The sequence below is a fragment of the Cygnus atratus genome, chromosome Z (assembly GCF_013377495.2).
Source record: "Cygnus atratus isolate AKBS03 ecotype Queensland, Australia chromosome Z, CAtr_DNAZoo_HiC_assembly, whole genome shotgun sequence".
Lineage (NCBI taxonomy): Eukaryota > Metazoa > Chordata > Aves > Anseriformes > Anatidae > Cygnus > Cygnus atratus.
Window position 1 is genome coordinate 83,403,456 of NC_066396.1, and position 21,965 is coordinate 83,425,420.

Genomic DNA, 21,965 nt, shown 5'->3' on the forward strand with positions numbered 1-21,965 from the left:
ACAACCTCAGCATCTGTTTTGGGGCTTTTCTTTTTTTTAAAGCTAAAAGATAAAGTGTAATGCAATGGTGGACAAAAAAATATGATTTCCTAATTCATGATCATAAGTTCGGGTTAACGGGAAGGGACCTAATATAGAGCAAGTGAAGGAAACAGACCGTTCACCTTTCCAGACCCCGTTTTTACCAGCACCTTTTCACAACAGTTACCCATGTAATGTTTACGAAAAGCAGTGTATGGATACCTTCACCTGACTCCAAACTGGAGGCGTTTTTCAGCTTGGCAGTTTCTTCTTTTCTAAGGTCCTTCTCCTTTTCGCCTGCACTCCTAGTGTCCTGCTTTTTGATTTGGTCCTTCTCCTTATGCTTTTTGGCCTTCTTCTTGGATTTTTTGTACAATGCCGTGCCGTTCTCGCCTGCCGGCACGGTATGATGCTCCAACGGACCGTCAGCAGGCGCTGGGGTTCCTGAGGGAGTCCGAGAGGTATATTTTTCTTGCTGGTCCTCAAAGATGCTACTGCTGTTTTGGCTGATGCTGTCTACGGGCAGATCTTGGGTCCCGCGCCCCTCAGGGGTGGTGGGGGAACTGGAGCTGGCGGTCTGGGGTGGGTTGGAGGCAGGCAGGTGCGCGGCGGGCAGGGGCAGTGGGGCGGGCGCCGCGGCAGCTGGTGGTGGGGCCGGGGCTGCCGGTGGTGGGGCCGGGGCTGCCTTCTCGCTGGGGCCAGGAGGTTGGGTGCCAAAGGACGGCTGGACTCGGTTGGTGAGGTGAGAGATCCTCGGCTTCTTGTTCATCAGGGGGTCGATGAAATCAGAATCCAAGAGGCGTTTCTGAAAAATAAAATGGGTTATCAGAATTCAGTTTTGCTGCCGGTCCAGACAAAAGCATCTCAGAACAGGCAGATCTTGAACACGCATCCCACACCTAAAACAACGACTGCCAAGCAAGAAATTGATGCAGCTAAACACGTAGCTTGTTTACACTTAGCTTTTAATCTTACGGCTTTGCAAGACTTCGTCCAAGCCTACAGCTAAGGCTGTAGAAGGCTGCAGCCAGATGAGGAGGTCAGGTCCCCGTGCACTGAGGCCGAGGGTCTCCTGCAGCTGCCACACCTCCTGGCTGACCACGGCAGCTCTGAGCAGCACTAAAATATCTTAACCAAGAGAGACTTCAAGTCCTCTCCCATTTATCGTTATGCACACACAAGCTCACGTAACCAAATTCCTTCAAGTTTTGATTGCACTTACTAACATGCAGTTTCAGTCACAAAAAGAGTTGCGCTTTTCCATAAAGCGATGTGTTTTGTATGGAGTTTTTTTTAAGCACTTTCTAAAGAGTTTGTATTGTCCTGTTTTACTTTTTAGAGAAACAGGACGTAAGTATGTTAAGTTTGAAAAGGCTGGGAGAAGGCTGATGTACCTCCCGCTGATCCAGACCTGCCCTTTACCCTGAACCACAACAAGTATTTAAACGATGCCAGGAAGAAGAAAAACATTCCCTCAAACAGTAGATCGCTATTGTAATTTGTCCTTATTCTAGACTTTTCTGAGCATTATATTTAAAGAGCAGCACAAGGATGTTCGTGCGGGTTTGATGTATTGTAAGTACCATACCACAAAGAACCCCAAATGCATGCAATTGTGTAACAAATATTTATACAAATATATATAAACAATGTATGTATGATTTTCAGAAGACCTTCCCACACACCAAGATAACCAAGTTGTGTGTCAATACAAAATTATTAAGTATTTAATCAGAAAGTATGCGACTGTAACAATAATGGGTAGCCAAGAAGTTCAGCCTCTACAGGCAAGCTTAGCTCCTGCAAGGTCAACATGCTATTGACAACGACATGCTAGGCTGATGCCTCAACTATTCAAACACTACATGGATAGCTTCTGTGAGATCTAGGCTTATTTACAAGATAACGTGTATTCAGAAACTGTTTTTTTCCCTGAAGATTTTAATAAACATAGCAGCTCGTGAGCTATGTGAGCATAAGGTTTAAAGTCTTTGACAGTGCAACCATCTTAAAAAAAATGTAATTGCCCAAGTAGAAATAAGTGCTTCAGTTTTTCATATGATAAAGACAATACTAGTGCTTTGCATTACAGCTTTTACTCCAACATAAAAGCCAGTTAAATCATAATACATTGTAAATAATGTTAAAAAGCTACAAAATACCTGGGAAGGAGAAGCTGATGCAGCATCTTTATTAGAAGTTACAGGAGATTCCAAATGACTGGTGCTGGTGGTATTCTGCGATGAATTTACTCTTCTGTAAGATTTACCCATATTTCAGGTTACAAGGCAAACACATCCATGCCATAATTGTTTCATCACTGGGAAAGCACACACTCCTCATTTCCCAGATTAAAGTTTCTAAAACTTATTTTCCTTCCCCTAGAGACTGAACTTACCTAGAAAGTATTAATTCCAATGACTGTTTATCAACTTCATTGTATCCAGGCCAGTCTTTTTGAATGTCTTTAAATACATAATCCTTCAGAGTGTAAGAGTTATCCTTGGGATTCAAGTTGGCTACCTACAGGCAGACGTTAATAAAAGAAAAGTTCATTATACTTAAACACAAACCACAGTAGTACAGCAGAGCTAAATCATCACTGAAAACAAAATCAAGCACGAGTCTTCTAGGTTTTAGAGGTGAAGATCAAAGTCGTTCTCATGTAATGAGCACCGATCTCATGTAATGAGCACGCGAGTCCAGAGAAGGGCGACCAAGCTGGTGAGGGGTCTGGAGAACAAGTCTTACGAGGAGCGGCTGAGGGAGCTGGGCTTGTTCAGCCTGGAGAAGAGGAGGCTCAGGGGCGACCTTATCGCTCTCTACAGTTACCTTAAAGGAGGCTGTAGCGAGGTGGGGGTTGGTCTGTTCTCCCACGTTCCTGGTGACAGGACGAGGGGGAATGGGCGAAAGTTGCGACAGGGGAGTTTTAGGTTGGATGTTAGGAAGTACTTCTTTACCGAAAGGGTTATTAAGCATTGGAACAGGCTGCCCAGGGAGGTGGTGGAGTCACCATCCCTGGAGGTCTTTAAAAGACGTTTAGATGTAGAGCTTAGCGATATGGTTTAGTGGAGTACTTAGTGTTAGGTCGGAGGTTGGACTCGATGATCTTGAGGTCTCTTCCAACCTAGAAATCTGTGTCTGTGTCTGATCCTCAAAAACATGGTCAATTTTGGATACATGAAACATGCTCATGAAAATCTCTCTGCGCCACATAACCCTGTTTGAATTTAATACAGCACTAAGAACCACGGCAAGCTGTGTCAAAACTGCCCAGTCTTCACTGGTACAGTATGTGGACAGGCCTGATTTGTAATATTGTTTTCTGTTAAGGAGCAGAGAACGCACATCCCCAGGTGCAGATTCAGAGCTGTTCCACTTCAGGAGGACACAGGCTGTTCCTGTGTCTGACACCACTGCACTGCAGTTGCGGAGCACGGCTGTTCCTGGGCAAGCATCTCCATCACCACCTCAACGACCGCAGCACGAGCAAGAGCAGCTTGTGTGTCATCACTTGCCTGGTAAACAGAATGGCGTTTCTTTTCCCCAGTGACTGCGCTGCAAGGAACTACAGCTTTCTGTTGAAGAGGCTTACAGGATAACCGCACTTTTTCTTTTACTACAAAGATGGATTATTCTGCCACACAAAAGGCTTACAGATGAAAAAAGGTAACTGTGGTAACAGTTGTGGTATGTGGTAACATATCTAACAAGTTCTATTTTAAAACCAAGATTTAGTGCTAAAGGAGAGATGTACAGATGTACTCTTCCTCTTGCAGGCACGTGATTCATCACAGCAAGTCACTGTCGCGAGAAAGTCACGTGCCCCCTGCAAATAAGGTGTTAAGATATCTTCCCTAAGAAAAACGCAAAGTATACTCAAAAAGTTCAAGTTAACTAGCAAAACTTCAGGACCACTGCCACCCAAATTGCTGTTTCAGACTTCCTCCTCTGACACCTGCTCCAAATTTCTGAGAAAACATCAAAGAGAAACAGCATTGGTCCATTTGCCTGATACAAAATGTTCAATCGCTCTGTGAAAAACCATCACCAGTTTCTGCAGCTTTCACTATTTTCTTCAGCCCGGTGTTCACTAAAATACGTAAATGCTGATGCTCAAAGAAAAAGGATTTAAATGTGTTAGTGGATTAAGCATGCTTTATTTTCTGATGTACTTTGATATATTCTCAGACCTAAGTTTATTTTTTTTATTCTTTAATACACTATAAATAAATACTACTAATTTGTGTCTGTGTTCGAGTGTCCCCTGCTTAAAAATAAGTAAAAGTATCCAAGACACCCAGAAACTAAACCATTTGTTAAAAATTGAATTAAAGCTATATTCTCAGAGAATGAAATCTGTGAATGTTAGATCTTAGCAAGTTTAGGCTCCAGATATTAGATTCCTCTAAAACTGATTACAAAGATAAGAAAAATTTGAGCAAGGTTTTTCATGGCGTAGTGCTGCTAAGATGATCATTTTTGAATGCAAACTAGTACCTTCAGGCAATTCACACTACATATAGGAAAGAGACTCTAAAAGTCTCTTGTAAATGTTGCCAAAAATAATGGGATAGCAGAACTTTTTTTTTTTTTTTTTTTTTTTTTTTAAGTCTAGAGAGCTGAGCTTCTGGACTTTTAAAATCAACTTAAAATATAAAATTAACTATTTAAATTCGTATGTAAGAATGCAGCTTTTGTTAAATTGCACATCTTCAAGGTGAAAAACTACCACTGCTTTGGGCAAACAAAGCAACAATACTTTACGTATTTGAGCAACCAGTGTTTAAAATTCAGTGTAGGAACAACCAAAACTGCATAAATATTAAACTTTCCTCACTGTAGTAGTTTTCAAAACTATCCTAGATAGACAGAAAATGCTCCTAGCTTACACTTTGCATAACTCAGTCACAGTCTATGGGCACCAGTAGTATTAAAAAAATAAAGTCAGCATCCACTGCGTATTATTATATCCTAATGAGCCTTCTCTGAACTGTTTGAGTAGAAAATGTGTCACTCTTGACCACAGAATTTACAAGTTTCACCTTGTAAAACACTGTAGGCTTACTGGTGATTTTGATGAACATGATGAAGAAACACAAGCAGAACTTAACTCAGAGGAGCACTGGAAAAGCTACTGCATAAGAAAAAAGCCTGCAAGAATGATAAAAGCAGAATTCATATGATAGCAAAGAAAACCTTTGCTCCAATGAGGACCACTACCTTTCCCATTTACTGATGGCTGAGACACCCCTCAACGGACAGCAGTTCTAACAGGCCACAAGAGGAGCCAACATACTATGTACAGGCCACCAACTACATGCACATGAAACACTAACCTACTTGATTACTGACTTCTCCCCATAAACTCATCACAACAAATATTAAGTACTATGATGATCTATTTCAAGCAACTGAGAGAAAGTAAAGTCCGTTACTCTCAATTAGCTGGTTCAGCAGCCCAAGCAACATAGAAGCACAGGGAAAAAAGGCAGTAGTAGCAACAAAGCTAAAAAAAGTGAATTGCTGCCTGCCATCCTAGAAAAACAAAACTACCCCCCAGATCTTTCAGTCTTTCCTTCCATCACCTTGGCTTGCATTTTGAGCACCCTCCATAGTGCCTTTTGAAACACTTAAATGATGAGAAGATTATTTAAGGTGTTTATTATTTTTCTCATTTAAATATGGGAGTAACGTATCCCTAAATCATGATTAAAAGAACAGCAGGAGGAAAAAAATGCTGGCAACCATAATCTGACCTGCTGCAGAATAGCTGCAAGGGAATTCTTGTCCTTCTGGTTGACACCATCTCTCTGCAAGCGAGCAAGTAACTCTGGTTTCTTGTAAGCCTTCAGTGCCAGTAAGTGAATCACCCTGTCCCTGTACGGTCGCTGAGAAACAGTATTGTTTGCATGAGTCTTCCGTATTGTATTTGCTGGGTTTATGGGTGTCGACCTCTTCCTCTCAGGCGCAGCATCTGGAACACTTTGTGGTGCTTTTCTGATCTGTACTCTTTTTCCCTAAATTAAGGATAAAACGAAAAAAAGTGTTACCAGGGATGTTTCAAAGTAGCCAAGGAAATTGATTTTAAAGAGATTTCAAAAAATGTATTTACTTAGCATTTTAAGATCTACTGGTATATTCAGAGAGTAAAGATGCACCAGGTTCAGAATTAAAATATTATTCAATACAATAAAAATCAGGTAAATGAGTCATAGGAAAATTTATAGATTTATTTATATAGGTGCTGCTTTTATTATTTTTTCAGTTTTATAGCTTAAGCTCTGAAGAGTGCCTAGGAAGACAAGTCTAGAGAAACAATTGCACCACTGATTAAAGAAACTACCAGCACTTGGTGTTCATCACCTGAGTTACTCATTCTAAACAGAAATCTTCCCCCCCTCTTATTATGTAAGCCAATATGCATGTCACCAAGTTTGGCAGAAAACAATATATCAAGAACCTAACAGTTCTTGGGACCATGCCAGAGAAGTTTAAAGAGAAAGCCTGCTCAGCATTTTGGATCAAACTACAAAGAGGCACGTTTCTCAACTGGAGGAACAACGCGAGTGCTTGCAAACAGTGCATCCAGAATGTAAAAGTAACAGCGCCCAACCTGGATCTGAGCTTTCCAGAAAAAGCCCTGAACTTCTCTACTCAGTTTTCAAATAACACCTGCTATAGAACAGAGAGAAAATATAAAACATAAAATTATTGTAGTAAAAAATGTTGTGATCCACCAAAGGATGTGAGGCATTTTTCTGAAGCTAACAAGTCATGTTTGGTACATGAGGGAGGCTAATGAGTATGTGTCAGAACATCTGAAGCTCCACCTCTCCTCCATCAGACATGCTTGGAATTCAAGAAATTTCTGGAGTCACAGGGGAGAGACCAGTACATAGCTGTGCTTATTACTGCTATCCCCAGGAACTGTAAAAATGTATTTCCAGTGCAGGCCAAACCTTTATGATCTTTCTGCCCTTGGACTTTGCCCTTTTGGTTGTCAATAACAAACCTAACCACACAAACGCACGTGGTTACATTTTCAGAGCAGCATGAACTTGCCAGTTGTCTACTGAATGCATTACAAGTGTTGTGACAAGGTAAAACCAATTTAGATGCGTGCCTCCTAGCACAGCAGATAGTGGAAGTTGCATTCAGACAAGCACCTGCTTAAGTCACATCTCTGAATCACTTAAAAACAATCAGCCAGAAACATAACCACCCATTACCATGAGTGACAACCCCAGCTCCCTAGCTGTACTGTATGCAGCGTGCTGAAAGCCACCCTCACTGCTCTAGCAGCACCCAGCCTGTCCTACCTGGGCTTCACCTGTGCCAGCCTGAAACAGGAGCACCCCCAAACCCTGTCATTCTGCTGCTGCCCATCCTCAGGCCCCATTTACTTAACTTAAAGCGTTCGCTCGGGGTCTGTTTAAGCAGCCAGAGTCACACGGATGATGTGCAGGTAGAACAGGTGCTTCTCCAAGCAGAAGGTGTTGCAGCTCTCACCCTGCAGTATGGACAACCCACCCGGCGCGCCCCTGTCCCAGTGGGAACCCGTGCCCTGCCCGACACCCACAGCGTGGCAGGCTGCCAGTGCTTCGTTTTGCACTTCTAGGAACGCTCTGCAGGCACAGGAGTCAATCGTCTTCACTCTTCTTGGGGAAACTGTGCTCAGTGCAGTGCAGTAACACACAGTGCCACCTGAGAGCTTTTTGTTCTGTGCACAACTACAAAATCCACAGGCAGATGCCAACATTATTTGACTTGAGAGGTTTTTTTTTTTTTTAATGGAAAAACAGTCTTATGGTAACAGTTGCTCAATCATGGTGAAGACAAAATAAATTAAATCTAAATAGCATCAGCATGTGTGAAAAGCAATTTTTTCCAAAGTAAGCTTATGAATTTGTACAAGAGGCTTCCGCAGTGTTGCTTTTTTTATGTTACAAATTCAGGTGATGGTTTAGTGCAGTATTTAGATATTCAAGATTGCTGTTACAAAACAAAAACGTTAGTTACTAAAACAGAGAATGTAAGTGCATGGGAAGTTAAAAACCCTCAGATCAACAGTCAAAATTTCAACCAGCCCAGCAATATGGGAACAAGGAAGGAAAGGCTGGCAGGTTTTTGGGAGGTTAAAAATAAAAAGCTAACTTCTGAATGCAGCAACAGGAGATTTTAAATCTGTGATGTGAGAGCGAGCCACCTAGAACTAAGACTTGCCAACAGCATGCCAAAAGAAATAGTTACTGAATTGGAAAACTTACAGACATCTAGTAGAAAACAAAATACAACCATACCTAAATATGGTCCACCAGGCTTAATAACCTTTGCACTTCGATTGCGTGATTCCTCTTCTGCTTGGGTCATGCGCTCTCTGGTCATCTGATAGGAATCATTTGTTGCACATACTGTAATTTTATTCTGTACAAATCCCAGGCAACTCAGTTGCAAGGCTCCAGAACTACAAAAACATTGAAAAAAAATGAGCCCAAGCACTATTTCAAGTCCAGAAGTATGGTTGTATTAGAAACTTAAAAACCTGTGTTAACAGGCAGAGAAAAATGTTTTTCACTTCTGACAGCTAGCTGATACATGTTTCAAATAATCTCTGCACACCCAACACCCAAATTTTATCCATGTTACCTGTCAATATAATCACAATGTTCTCATATAACCACATTTGAGGGGCAAACTCACGATAGTATGAGTGGCTGTACTAAAAACGACAGCAAAGTACTCAAATTACTATGTGAGCTGAAGTAGTTACACGGGCATCTTAAAAGCTACGTGCACATTATGCCTTGCAGGCCTTCTGAGTAATGCTCAGCACCTAGTTAAGCACAAATTTGAAAGTCGCCAGCTTCCTCTGCCTGCCCAAGTCCAACACCTTGCTCGTGACTGCCCAAGTGTCCCTGAGGTTCAAGAAAGCAAAGCCAGACCTCCCCTCAAAGCCTGTATGCTAGCTGCCACCCCAAACTGCTTCCTTCCGAGGTTCTCCTCCTTTTTTGCCGACCCCGTGTATTTGACAGCAATGAGCAGTGCTGTTGGTTTAACTCTGAGGATTTGTATTTTATAAGGGACACTTAAAACAAAGCCCTGCACAACAGAACAAATGGGAGGGCAGGCATGCTCAGTAAAGCTCAGATGGGCATCAGGTTTCTGAAGGGGCCCGGTCCTCTGAGATGCAAGTGCCTTGTGTTTGTACTGGCTGCAGACATCGGCAGCAGGCTCACTGACGGAGCTGCTGGCAGAAGTTGCAAAATAGGCGAAGAGCAGCGTTTCCCTAGAACCGTCTTCTTGTTTCCCCTGGATCAGTTTAAATGCACTCACGCTCATCCAGATGAGCATGTCCATGGCCTAACAAAAACTTAATTTAACCTTAGTGACTACTGCTGTGAACAAGTATTTTGTGCAGCAGAGCACTCATTCTGACCAGAAAGAGGCCGACAGACTAACCTAGCCCGAAACACTTTGAACAACCCTAAAACACCCCAGTTAAGGTTCCAAAAAGAGAGGTTGAGCAACATTCAGCATCTAGCTTCTTAGCTTACCAGGTCGTTTCTGACAGTCACAAGACTGGACAAAGCCAAGCCACTGAAAACTGTTTCAGAATAATACAGCTACAGTTTCGTCCAACTGGAGCCCAGAGCTATTGGAATTATTTCTTGCTCCCAAAAACAGCACACGTACAACAGAAAGAGATTGTTCTTGCCGTCCAGAGCGCAAGCTCTACCCATTGCACATTTCCTTTATCCATCACAGGGACTCAGCGATCTAAGAAGGATCAGCATGAGCACCGAAGCATCGTGCGCTGCCCAGTGCATGTGGCTTGCTGTCACTTCCCAGGACTGCAGCAGCCACACAAAGTTCAAGAAGAGAAAGGGCCCCACTGGGCAAGTCATCTGCACGGAACAGCTCCCATAGCAGCTCGCCCCAAAATATTCCAAAGACAAAGAGATGGGGCACAGCTTAGACCTCAGAGAAAAGGCTTATACTATGGGAGCAGCTAAGCACTGACCAAGACACCATGCAATTCCCCTCCTCGGACTACAGATTTTCTGAATTTGAGCAAGTTTTGAAGCCAGACCTGCCTTGAGCAGAAGGTCCCTTCTGTATTATTTTTAAATGATTCTACATAAAATACTCCAACTAACTGAGAGCTGACTACAAAAGAACTCACAAAACCTAATTCAAACAACCTTTCAAAATAGATTGGCAGAACCACATTAAAACTACTTAGGCATGTTATTCAGACCTAAAGCAGCTTAAATTTAATCTTTCCTATAAAATGAATTTCAGTTCAATTTAACAGAAGCTGCTCCTTCCCGAACAAAGGGGCCACAGAGATGCTCAGTGAAACACTTGAGTCAGCCTTGAGGACCGCTACACATTAGGCTTGCCTGCACGAGGACCCCGAAGCAATTTCTATCAGGAGCATGAGCTGTCTTCCACAATGGCCCTCTTGAAGGCCACTTGCAGGTTTTCTAATCAGGAGCTGGCAGCAGCCTCAGCGCACCAGGCACACAGAACTTTTATCGGACAGAAGAGGGGAGAGGAAGCAGGACTCACCCCTGCTGCTTACTTTGTGCCAGCCTCAGCCACTGTCTGGCCCCTTTCAGACACAGCCTAAATGGGGGAGGGGGGGAAATCCACCAAAAGGCACCACCCCAGGCACCCCAGGTCTGCCACTGAAGCATTCAGCTCTCAGCAGTCCTACCAGCTGCATGAGTTCACAGAAAGGCTGCACTGCAGTAGGAGAGAACTAGCACAGTAAGTGAAAATGTTCGGAGATCTCCTGCTAGGCAGAGCGCTATTCAGTCAGCTCATGTTCATACTGCTGGTAAATTCTCCACCTAGACAAACCCCAATTTCCAAGGTGAGTGCAGAAGCCTTTCTGCGACCAGAACAGGATCAGCCCCTTTCGGAGATGCACACAGGGCTGTCTGCTATCAGCTTCCCAGCTCAGCACAGGCTCTGCCGGCAGCTTCCTACGAATGCGTGGGGACAGGCAGTGGTTCTGCACCACCGACCCCACCAGCACCACACTGAATGCCTTCTTCTAGGGCCTGAGGCTAGCCTGGTGTGAGAACACGGTGCTTGCTGGGCTGTTAGCTAGACCCTAACACTGTTCACTTTGACTCAAACGAACCAGGACAAGGCGCTGCTGTATTACATTTGGGTTCTGAAATGTGGTGGTCATGCAGCTACGGGTAGGTCACTGAGTTATGTGGTTCTTAAAATAAGACAACTATCCATCATGGCTGGCCTCCTAGCAGGCTGCCAGCTATAATCATATTTACATATGGTTGGAGAATGGACCTGGTCTAGCTTGGATGATACTGAACTCCAAATGCTTTTAAAAATAGCTCTAAGGGGTGAGAAAGCACTCAAAAGGCTACTCTTTTTAAAAGCAAGACCTAAAGAATTCTATGTAAAAGCAAGTATTTATAATGAGCAAAAAATCATGCTACTGCTAGAAATCTTTTTTTTTTTACTGCAGCTCATCACTAAGAGCGTGCCTCTGTTAAAGGTTTTTACTATATGCTCAAAGCCACAGAATCTACTTAAATTTGCCATGAAAGAAAATGTTAAGTAAAACTTACCTTGAGACAGTTTGCTGGACACAGTCAAAGCTTCCCTGAGGGTTATCTTTGCCAACATTTGACAAGTAGAAGTTAAATGTATGCACTTCATTTGGGAGATCAACTTTGGGAATTTTAACAAGCTAAAAGGAAAAAAAAAAGTTTATGTAAAGACTTCAATCTACACTCCTTTGCTTGTGATTAGCTACAGTCATAAGAGTCTTCATAGGATTTACTTCTCAATGAGAAAACGCATTTCAAAAATTTTAGTATGACGTCAGTGACATCACTAGAAAGTCTGATCTGGCATAATTCTCCCTCCAAAAGTAGCACAGGCTATGTGCTGCTGTTGTAACTGTACCAGAAAAGCTACAGTCAGTCGTTTGGCACCTAATTCAGCAAGGCATACAAGCAGCAAGTAGTCCTTTCCAATTAAGTGGAATTACTACGCATGTACTTAGCTTTAAATGCAAGTGCCTGAGCACAGCCAAACAGGCTGAAGCTCGGCTAACTCAACAGAGCAAAGCAATGTGCACAGCCCAGCTCTGTGATTTACCTGGTCCTCACGAAGCACATACAGCATTCAGCTACAAGAAACAGCGACACATGAATTGTAAAACTTCTACGGATATCAAAGGTGAATTTCAACTCCAACAGACACTAAAAGCTCTTTTGCTCAGTTCTAGAACATTTGTATAAATACGAAATGTAAATAGTTGTTGGTAAACTCAGTCAGATATAATAAAACTTGATTTCCTTGGCTGAGCTAATCACTTAGCACAGGATGTGACGCACTGTACCAGAGCTGAAAAATATAAGTGTGAGGAATCACTAAAATGTTTATTGGCATAAGCACATTTGAAAAATGTGCTGCTTTACAAACAAAACCCTGAAGCACAAAAAAAGACCAGCCATCCAAATACTTTGTTCTGAGGGTAAAATTAGGCTGCATAATGTCTAAAAAGCTGTTCTGAAATTTGCTTGAATTTTTAATGGAATATTAAGTAAAGTGACAAGAAAAGGTATTTAGAAGTGATATTCGACAGTCTTAAATCTTTCTCTTATCATTTTGCTTGTGAATTTGGCTAGTCTTTGTAAAAATCAATGTCATTTTGCACAAAGTACTAATATAAAACTAGAAGACTCCAATAGTATTTATATTTTAATCATTAACATTGGGAGAGTTTAGCAACAGCTCGCGGCGAATTGCTGGATAAGGAGAAGGACAATTTACCCGAACATTATTCTTTTACTTAAGCCTCAAGTAGCTGTATTCTTAAAAGAGCAATTTATGCATTTGCAATAAGAATAAAAATACAGTAAGTTACCAGATCCATCATCATGGGTCATGCGTGCTACCTTACCTTTCAGCTATTACAAAGGTTACTAGAGATGTAACCATCAGTCTGAAAAGATCACAGGGATGCCAGTGACACTAAGATTCACCTACATTCTCTAAAACTAACCACCACTGATTGAACAGTTTCAGCTTAATGATTTTACAATATATACAGCAGGTGTGTATGCATGGAATTGATAGGACTGTAAGCAGCAGACTGAGGATTCAACCCATCGAAGAAGAGGATGTTTTGTAGCCCGATGTAGTTTCTGGAAAAACAGCAAATATCAATCTAAGGCTGCCAGTCAAGAAATACAACCACACATATTGAAGTAGATAATTGTTGCTGTGTATGCTTTCAATTAATTCTCGAAGCTTTGGGGATCTTATTTTTATGTTGATCAGCTGAAAGAATGTATATCCATGCAATCGCCTTAACAATTAATAATATCTATAACCAGAATATTTTTCTTTAAAAGGCTGGATGAATTACTGTGGATATTAAGTCATAGAACAGTCAAATGTTTTGATGTGATAATGTGAAGATGGAAGTTGGCCTAAGAGTACGTTTAAAAACACTGTTTGTTGCTCTTCCACTCCCTTCAGTGAAGCCTTATTTCTCCTAATGAAAAAAGACATTGACAAGGTATGGAGAAACATACAAATCTGCCTCCTTGCAGGCAGAAACATAACAGGCTGATCACCAAAAATGTTTTACCATTTGAGCAAAATTAAATACACATCCTGAACTTATCAAGGCTTCCTGCAGCTCCCCATCCTGCCCAGCTTTGTAAGAAAGGCACCAATGATGATGAGGGAACCAGCTGCCAACACCACTGTGACAGGTGTCTTCTCACCAGAAAGTAAAAGACCTAGAAGTTAACTTTCATCCTCACATTTTCAAAATAGGTTTTTCAAAAACTTTGCAAGAACTAGGTGATCACTCCTCAGGCATGCCCTGAGTTAAGATAGAGGAATTAAGCATTGTGGGAGAATACTTCTGTGCTTGGATATTTCAAAAAATGGCAGTGCAACTAATCTGAGAATAAAAAATTGTTTCATCTTCAGTTCCAAAATTATTGAATTTGTAATGCAGCGGATATAAAGCTCTCATTTTTGTCGTTTTCCTTAAGAAGTTCTTACTAGTTACAAATAGGAGGCATTTTCAAAGAACTCAGAACAACAGTTAGTGGTGAGAGGGGCTGCTAATTCAGTTCAATGCCGTGTTTCTTACTATTTGCAGCTGAATCCAGGAAACTGAAGGACCCAGCAGATGCTTTAGCAGCCTCTGAAAAGGACTCATTCAGAGTATCCACAAAGTCAAAAGCTTTGTCCCTTAAACAAGGGAAATTACTACAGAAAGTCTGTTGTATTTCAGATAAGCCAGTTCAATAAACTTTGAAAAAGCTCTGAGGGAAAAAAAATGCATTTTAAGTTACATTAAATGCAAATAAATCAGATAAGCCGATTTTCCATATTATGCTTCAAAAGTGAAAGCCCAAAAATTTAGGAAACAGAACAAAGTATAAGTATTGAATCTGCAGGTAATACAAAGCTGGCAGGGACAAAATACATGAGGATGGAGTCAAAGTAGTCTTAAAAAACAGGACAGCGACTCTGAAAATGGGAGCATGCTGCCATTCAAAAGCAGCTGTGCAAGGAACCTCATTTTAGAGCAGAAACATGGGGACCAGCCAGCTGCAGGAGCAGCTCCACAGAAAACGTGCAAACACAAAAACTGCAAGAGGAAGCAGCAGCTCGAACTGCAGCACAGTGGCCTGAGCCCTGCACACAGGAGCTGCCTCTCTTGATCCTCTTTCCGGCTCTTCAGAGATTGCTGCTGCTTCTGCAATTACTCCATTAACTTGCTGACAACTTCTAGGTTTTCAAAAACTACTGTCACCCCAAATGCTTAAGATCAAGTTTTATTGCTGTTGGCATATTTGCCATTTCCTTCTGTATCTTGCAAGACAAAATAACACTTTAAATTAGTTTGACTCATCAGTTTCTGCAAATAAGCCCCCTGTTTTGAACAAACCAGCCAGCTTTTACACTATAAATTTATACCATATAGTTCTGAAAATTTCAATAGGCTGTTCAAGACTTTTTGGTTTAATCAGAATTAAGATACTGCATTCAGCTTCCGATAAGCAGAGTAGCCACAAGTTTGTTTTTCCTATTTGAGCTATACTTGTAGAAGCAGGTCAAGGATCCTTTATTAATAAAGCACATATTGCAACTGCATTAATCCGTGACAGAAAATAAACTTTTATTCATATCAGGAAGCTGCACTGCAAGCCAGTTGTTAGTGCTTTTATTCAGAAAAGCTGCTTTATATTTGTATTCCACCTTCCACACATACAGAGCCTCCCAGCTTGTAGGTGGCAGGCACCACCTTGAAGGCAATTTGCTATATCCTCCCACGGCAAAGAAGAGTATTTCTAACAGCAAACACCCACCCTGGCACAATGCATTACTCATAGCTGATCTGTGCTCTTCCCCTAGAAGGGGGTAAGTCCTTGCTGCAGACCTAGTTTATCCCTGCCAGCAGACAGACAGATGGAGCAATGAAAGACGATGAGAAAGCCCTGAAGAGAAGCTGCATATATGCACACCTTAACCAAAGAATCACTCTGGTTGTGTCTAGACAAGGAAACAAGGTCACCTTGAAAACAGGTGCATACGAGCGCTGTTCAAAACAACTTCTCCCCCTCACTTAGGCACTAACCTAGTGAAATGAACCATGTGTCTTCCCCCGAACATTGCCCCAGTTTCAGGCATGTTAACAAACTCATCTGAATTGCCATGTCTGTAGTCTGTATACTTCCCAGGATACGTACCAGCACGTGAAGACAGAGAATCATTTTTCTCCTAGCAGATTTCTCATGCACCCAAGCACATTTATCCTCGTTCACACACCTTTCCCTATTTCACATGGGAAGCCCATTGTGCAGAACATCTCCACAACCAGACGGTGCATCAATACAGCCAGCTACGATAACACTACTCCATTTCTCCCACATGTCATTTCACATCTAGCACACAACTCACGTCCCTGTGTCCTGGTTTTGGCTGGGATAGAGTTAATTTTCCTCCTGGTGGATGGTCTGGTGCAGTGTTTTGTATTTAAGATGAGAACAATGCTGGTAACACACCGATCTTTAGCTGTTGCAGAGCAGTGCTTGCACTAAGCCAACGACTTCCCAGCTTCTCACACTGCTCTGCCAGCGAGGGGCTGGGGAGGACAGAGCCAGGACAGCTGCCCCCAGCTGCCAGAGGGATGTCCCGTACCATGGGGCATTGTGCGGGATGATTATATGTGAGGGCTGGCCAGGGGGCTGCTGCTGCTCGGGGTCTGGTTGGGCATTGCTTGGCTGGTGATGAGCAATTGCATTGTGCACCTCTTGTTTTGTGTATTTATTCCCCCTCCCAGTTCTTTAGGAAAGAATAGACAGTTTAATAGGAAAAACTATTTTTCTTTCCTATTAAACTGTCTTCATCTCAGCCCACAAATTTTACTCCCCCCCCACAGTTCTCACCCCCATCCCACTGCTGGGGAGCAAGCAAGTAGCTGCGTGGTGCTCAGCTGCCTGCCTGGTTAAACCTCAACACCCTGCACAGCCTTAAGGCACCGGCTCATTTCTGGCTGACATCCAGCTCAGGTCTGGCTTAAAAGTTGCCTCAGCTGCTCTCTCATAGACTATTTATCAGTTGTGGATGTAGCTAAGACCAGCACTGGTCTATTTCAGAAGGTAACTTATGCTTTATAAATCCTTTCCTGCATAACACCTATTCCTGCCTAAAATTCCCAGCACACCCGTGACGCTAAGAGTTTCACCCACACGTTGCTTCTCCTGCATGGCCAGTAGACAACACTGGGAGCATGCAGACACTGCAGGAAAACAAGAAGCTAACATCACAGAATTGCAGGGGTTGGAAGGAATCTCTGGAGATCATCAAGTCCAGCCCCCTGCTAAAAGCAGGTTCCCTACAATAGGTTGGGCAGGAAAGCCCTCAGGCAGGTCTTGAGTATCTCCAGAGAAGGAGGCTCCACAACCTCTGGGCAGTCTGCTCCAGCACTCTGTCACCCTCACTGTAAATAGGTTTTACCTGTGTTTGTGTGGAACATTGTGGTTTTTTTTGGCTATTACCCCTTGTCCCATGGCTGCACACCACTGAAAGGAGCTTGGGCCCGTCCATTTGCCTCCCGTACTTTAGATATTTATAAACATTGATCAGATCCTCTCTCAGCCTTCTCTTCTCCAGGCTGAATGGACTCAGGTCTTTCAGCCTCTCCCCGTACAGGAGACGCTCTGGGCCCTTATGCAGCTTCTGTATAGGGAGGCCAATACTTAATAGTTTTTCCCACCAGGTTTGACTGAATTTTCCTGCTCTCTAATGATCAGCTGTATGTTTCAAACCCTTCCCTTCTCATGCTTCCATTCTGCTTTACTTCGGAGCTGTCTCCTCACACCGTTTTATCACCTGTGCCATCACCCCCATTCTTCCTGGTTAAAGAAGAAAAAGTCTTTAATGAATGCAATGATTAACAGGCTTTGTGGAAGGTAACACGTGAAAAAAGGTGGCCATAAGCCATCACAAAAGAATTATTACCCAGTTCTGGGAACCGAGTAATTTCTTGTTTAGCCTACAGAATTTGTATTACTTCAACAGAAGCACATAGAAGTCTAAGTATTAGCGTCAAACTCATCTCTCTAGGCTAACAGAGATGCAAAAAGCCTCAGTTTTCTAGATCCTTTTCTAGATCCACACTGAAGAGACAGGAGTGGCTGAGCAGATCATTCTTAACTGATGGCAGCTACAGGAAAGTGTACTACTTAGTGCCCCGCACTAAGTTTACATAAAGAAAATTATTTCATCTGTTAGCATACAATTCACAGACAAATTTAATTATCTCACAGAATTTCTCTCACTCATAGATTTTTCAAATGAGTTATGCTAGTGCTTTCAAGTACTGCAGCATGGACAAGTCACGGGGGGCATTGCACCTAACCTGAACACATCAGATGCCTTGGTTCTATCACCAAAAGGAAAGAAAATAAAGATTGTTACTGGTGCCTGAACCTCCAGTGCTGATGTGATCTCTTAGGATATTCATATGAGGAAAGACTGTAACACTGTTCGTGCCCATTTAATGCAGTAAGGTGTACTCTTATAATGATGAGAAGCCAGATAAATGTGCTGTCACCGAGAAGCACAGCCCCACCATCACACATTCCTCCTGCCTCCCTTGGGACAGCCCTGGTATCGTACCTGTGCTAGTCCTGCACAGATGCAGAGACACAGCCCTGCAGAAACCTACAGACAGATAAAAACAAAAGTTTTCTTCTAGGCTAGCTTTATGAACCACCCCACTGCAGCAACAGAACTTGCAGAAGGGCCTTCCTTTCCTAGAGCATCAGTAGCTACAACACAAAACAACTGCTGCATCAGAGGGCAAAGAGAAGTGCCGCTAAGTACAGTAGTGCATAAAACAGTAAGACCAAACCTATTCATCTCTACACAGTGGGAGTTACCAAGATGCCAGCTTGGATATGCTAGAGGAAATTCCAGTAAGGAAGATCTGAGTTGGTACAGGGCTCTCTTAAAATGAAAACAAAACAACACCCCTCACACTTTCAGCACGGGACAGAGAAAACAAAAATGGAAGAACAGACATTCTGTAGAGGTTTATTCCCAACATTGTTACGCTGCTGAAATTTGAGATTTTATCGTAAAGTGTTGAGGCTTTCTTGATGCAAGCAGTTTGGAAGCAAAAAGGGAGGTAAAGAGCACTTTTAAGTCTTCTAAAATGAAAATAAGCTTCCGTGTCCAAGAGACAAAAATCAGGAATCAAAGCCAACTCTGACAATGTCAACCCACTAGCCTGCGTGACCTGAAAAAAGCCATGCAGACGGCTGTCACCAGAAGGGCGCTCTGTGGCACACAGCGGACACCCTGTTTCCATCTCCTTCCTTTACCCCACTGCTGGAGCTCAAAGCCCACATCTGCAAAATCTCACGCATCCCCACACTGGTCTCAAGTGTACCTGGGGAGGCTTGTGTGCGCCATCCCGGCCCCACTGTCATCGCCTACCAGGCTGGAGCACTCAACACCAGTGTCAAGAGCTCTTGACCCTCTGCAGCCTACTTTAAAAAATTATTTTAAAATGTCTGTGCCCTCAAATTGGCTTGCAACTTCGTACCATTCAATGGGTTTAGTAATAGAGGACATCCACTAGAACAACTCATACCCTTGACTTTAATCCCTTCCTCTTCATAATTGATTTCTGGATCTATCATTATCCTCTCTCGCTCCGAGACATCATCCTCATTGGGTCTCTAATGTAAGAGCAGTTTTCAGAACTTTCTCTGAACACTCCTGCGCAGGCTCCCTCTTTCCAAAAAGGACTGCAAATTTTTTTAGCTCATAGCTTTTCTTAATTTCAGTCCTCTTTTGCATCATTCCTGACAATGCCGCACACTTGAGAGTACCCTGAATTCCGGGCAGGCATATTGTGCTCTCCAAGCCTGACTCATTTCATCTCATTTGCTCCTGAATACATCTACCCACTCTCTCCCTCTTGTTCTCCCACAGCCGGCATCATGTCATACTGGTTGAGGGCATTCGCAGCGCCTCTATTTTTGGATGCCGCTGCTCAGCAGATGTTCAAGTCCCCTCTTCCCTCTGTTCCTTCTCAAAACCATCCCAACCCGACCACTCTGACCAGCTCTGCTCCCCCAAGTCATCACCTACTTTCACGGTAACGTTTTGCAGCCCACGAGCCTGGACTGAGATGTGCTCCCTGTCCCACGCACCCACGCTCAGCTCAGCCCGAGAGCCTCTCCCAGATCCACGACAGGGTCGTGGCATTCAACGAGCAGCGGCTGCAGAAGCCAGGTTCCTACTCTGTGTGACAGGTAGTGCATTTGGGTAAATGCATTTCCTTAGCTGCCCGCCCAGCTGAAAGTTACCCACAGCTCTTCTTGACTGACACTTCATTTGCTGGGAGGCGGCACATGCGGTGATGCGCTTCTGTTCAGCAGGGATGCTCTTCTAGACTGTAACAATTCCTGTTTTACAAATCCCGCAAGGGATGGATTTTGCTATGGCATTGTCTGGCTCTTGACTACAGCAGCTTTTGCCCAGGCATCCCTGCCCCACACTGACAACATTGCTCGTTCAATTGTGTTAATACAGGTGTCCAGCCTGAACCTCCAAGGAGACGAAGGCATTCCAGAAACCTGCTTGACAATGTTGAAGCCTCAAAAACTCCTCCTAAACATGAAAACTATTTTAGCATTGGCTTCTATTGCTTTTGTTTTAATATTCAGAATCCTTCTTTTTGCCAAATGCTGTGTCCTTCAAGGACCAAACCTCATCCTCCTCCTTTGTTAGAGCCAGACTAGAGAACATCCCTGATCAATGCCCCTTTCTAAAGGGAGATTAAGATGCCTAAGCCTCTCTCAAATAACTTAATTAGGCATGGCTGCCTTGCAAACAAATTTAAGTGTCTTACTACATAAAATTTGTAAAAACGCTCCATTTGAAATGCATTTCACCAATTACACTGATCTGTAGACAATGGAGTAACCTACAGGGAGAAAACTTCCTTCTAGTTTCAGCCTTGTCTACTCTCTTCCTTCCCAATGCTCTGGCCTTTTTTCTAAAAGCATAGTGTTCACTCCCCAAGGTGCCTGCAGTTTGCCTGTACAGGTCTCGGCACTACGGACAGTGCTGTTTTCACCCAGACAGATCATGACACCAACCAGCTACGGGATAGTTCTCCTCCAATGGGGGACTGCAAACCACCGCGGGCTGCTGGCAGAGTGCTGCAGCTGTGGAACGGCACGCTTTAGCTCTGTGACCTTTCTGTGCTGTTGACAGGGATGCCTACAGCCCTTCCTCCCCTCTGACAGCCGCGCATCTCTTCCCAGAAGGATATATGCTTCTGGCTAGCAGTACAATAGGAGGCAGTTCTGCAGGAAAGAGCAGTAACAAGCACTCACTGACACATTTTGGGCTTTCTTGGCCAGGGCAAGGTGGACAAGCAGTGTGAAGGGGGATAACACAAAGTAATTACAGTTGGAGAGAGGACCAAAAGTTTGCACAGGACCAAACACCAAGGCAGGTAACTACTGTCCCCAGACTAGGGCCAGAGGACACATTTCAGGGAAAAACAAGCAAGTAAGAGTACCACCACGCTGACTCATCTGTAAGGACACCACAGAAGTAATACACTGTAAAAACTTGTAGAAGAGCAGGCATTTTATATTGTTTTTAGAAACGTGTTTTTATGCAAAAGAATAAACCACAATTCCTGCAACATACAGAAGAGTATAAAAGATTCATTTTAAACTGCAATGGATAGTTGAAACTAAACAGGTCTAAGATACCTTTTGGTAAATTTTTAGCAGACACTGCACAGCTGTTTTGTTTCCAACTTAAATTTCCAAGAAGGTGACGAAAACAGCATTATTTTTGCTGCATGTTATACTAATCCTGTTCTGCATCTGGCTGCCTGTAGCTTCCCCAAAAAATGCATCCCTCTCTTCCCACCCCAAAGTTTAGCACTGTTGTTTCCACACACGGTCCCGCTCCCACCAAAACAAAGGCTCTTGCACAGCTAGAGGTTGGTTCATTAACTGGATGCATCGGTCCCCAAAAGTTGTACCCCGGACATTCTCAGAGACCTAGCTGGTGTCTCTTGCTCGCTGTAAAACACAACAAGCAGACTGGGAGCTGAGCAGCACTTCAGCATTTAGATGGAAAGGAGTGCTTTGGTTTAGTTAGATGATACCACAGCAAGAGTATTTCCCTTATTATTAAGTCTTCTGGAAATCATCAGAGTGGCAGGGATACATATGAAATAAAGTATCGTTTGACAAAAACACTGAAAATGTTAGTCTAGAAAGATATATGAATGAACATAATCAGGTCTTTTCAGACAAAGGCATTAATTTCTCAAGAGCCACTAATGCTATAAGCTAAAGGACTGAGCTCCACAGAAAAAAAAT

The 21,965-nt window shown here is 43.1% G+C and overlaps 1 protein-coding gene across 1 annotated transcript in view; it reads right to left on the reverse strand.

Annotated features, from left to right (window-relative positions):
- Positions 1-21,965, reverse strand: part of ELL2 (elongation factor for RNA polymerase II 2) — a 42,708-nt gene that overhangs the window by 6,478 nt on the left and 14,265 nt on the right. Inside the window, exons 3-8 of the mRNA XM_050716420.1 lie at positions 11,631-11,752; positions 8,324-8,488; positions 5,781-6,039; positions 2,420-2,544; positions 2,184-2,277; positions 244-826 (exon numbers count right to left, since the gene is read on the reverse strand). Of these exons, the coding sequence (XP_050572377.1) occupies positions 244-826; positions 2,184-2,277; positions 2,420-2,544; positions 5,781-6,039; positions 8,324-8,488; positions 11,631-11,752 (1,348 nt within the window). The remainder of the gene's footprint in view (positions 1-243; positions 827-2,183; positions 2,278-2,419; positions 2,545-5,780; positions 6,040-8,323; positions 8,489-11,630; positions 11,753-21,965) is intronic.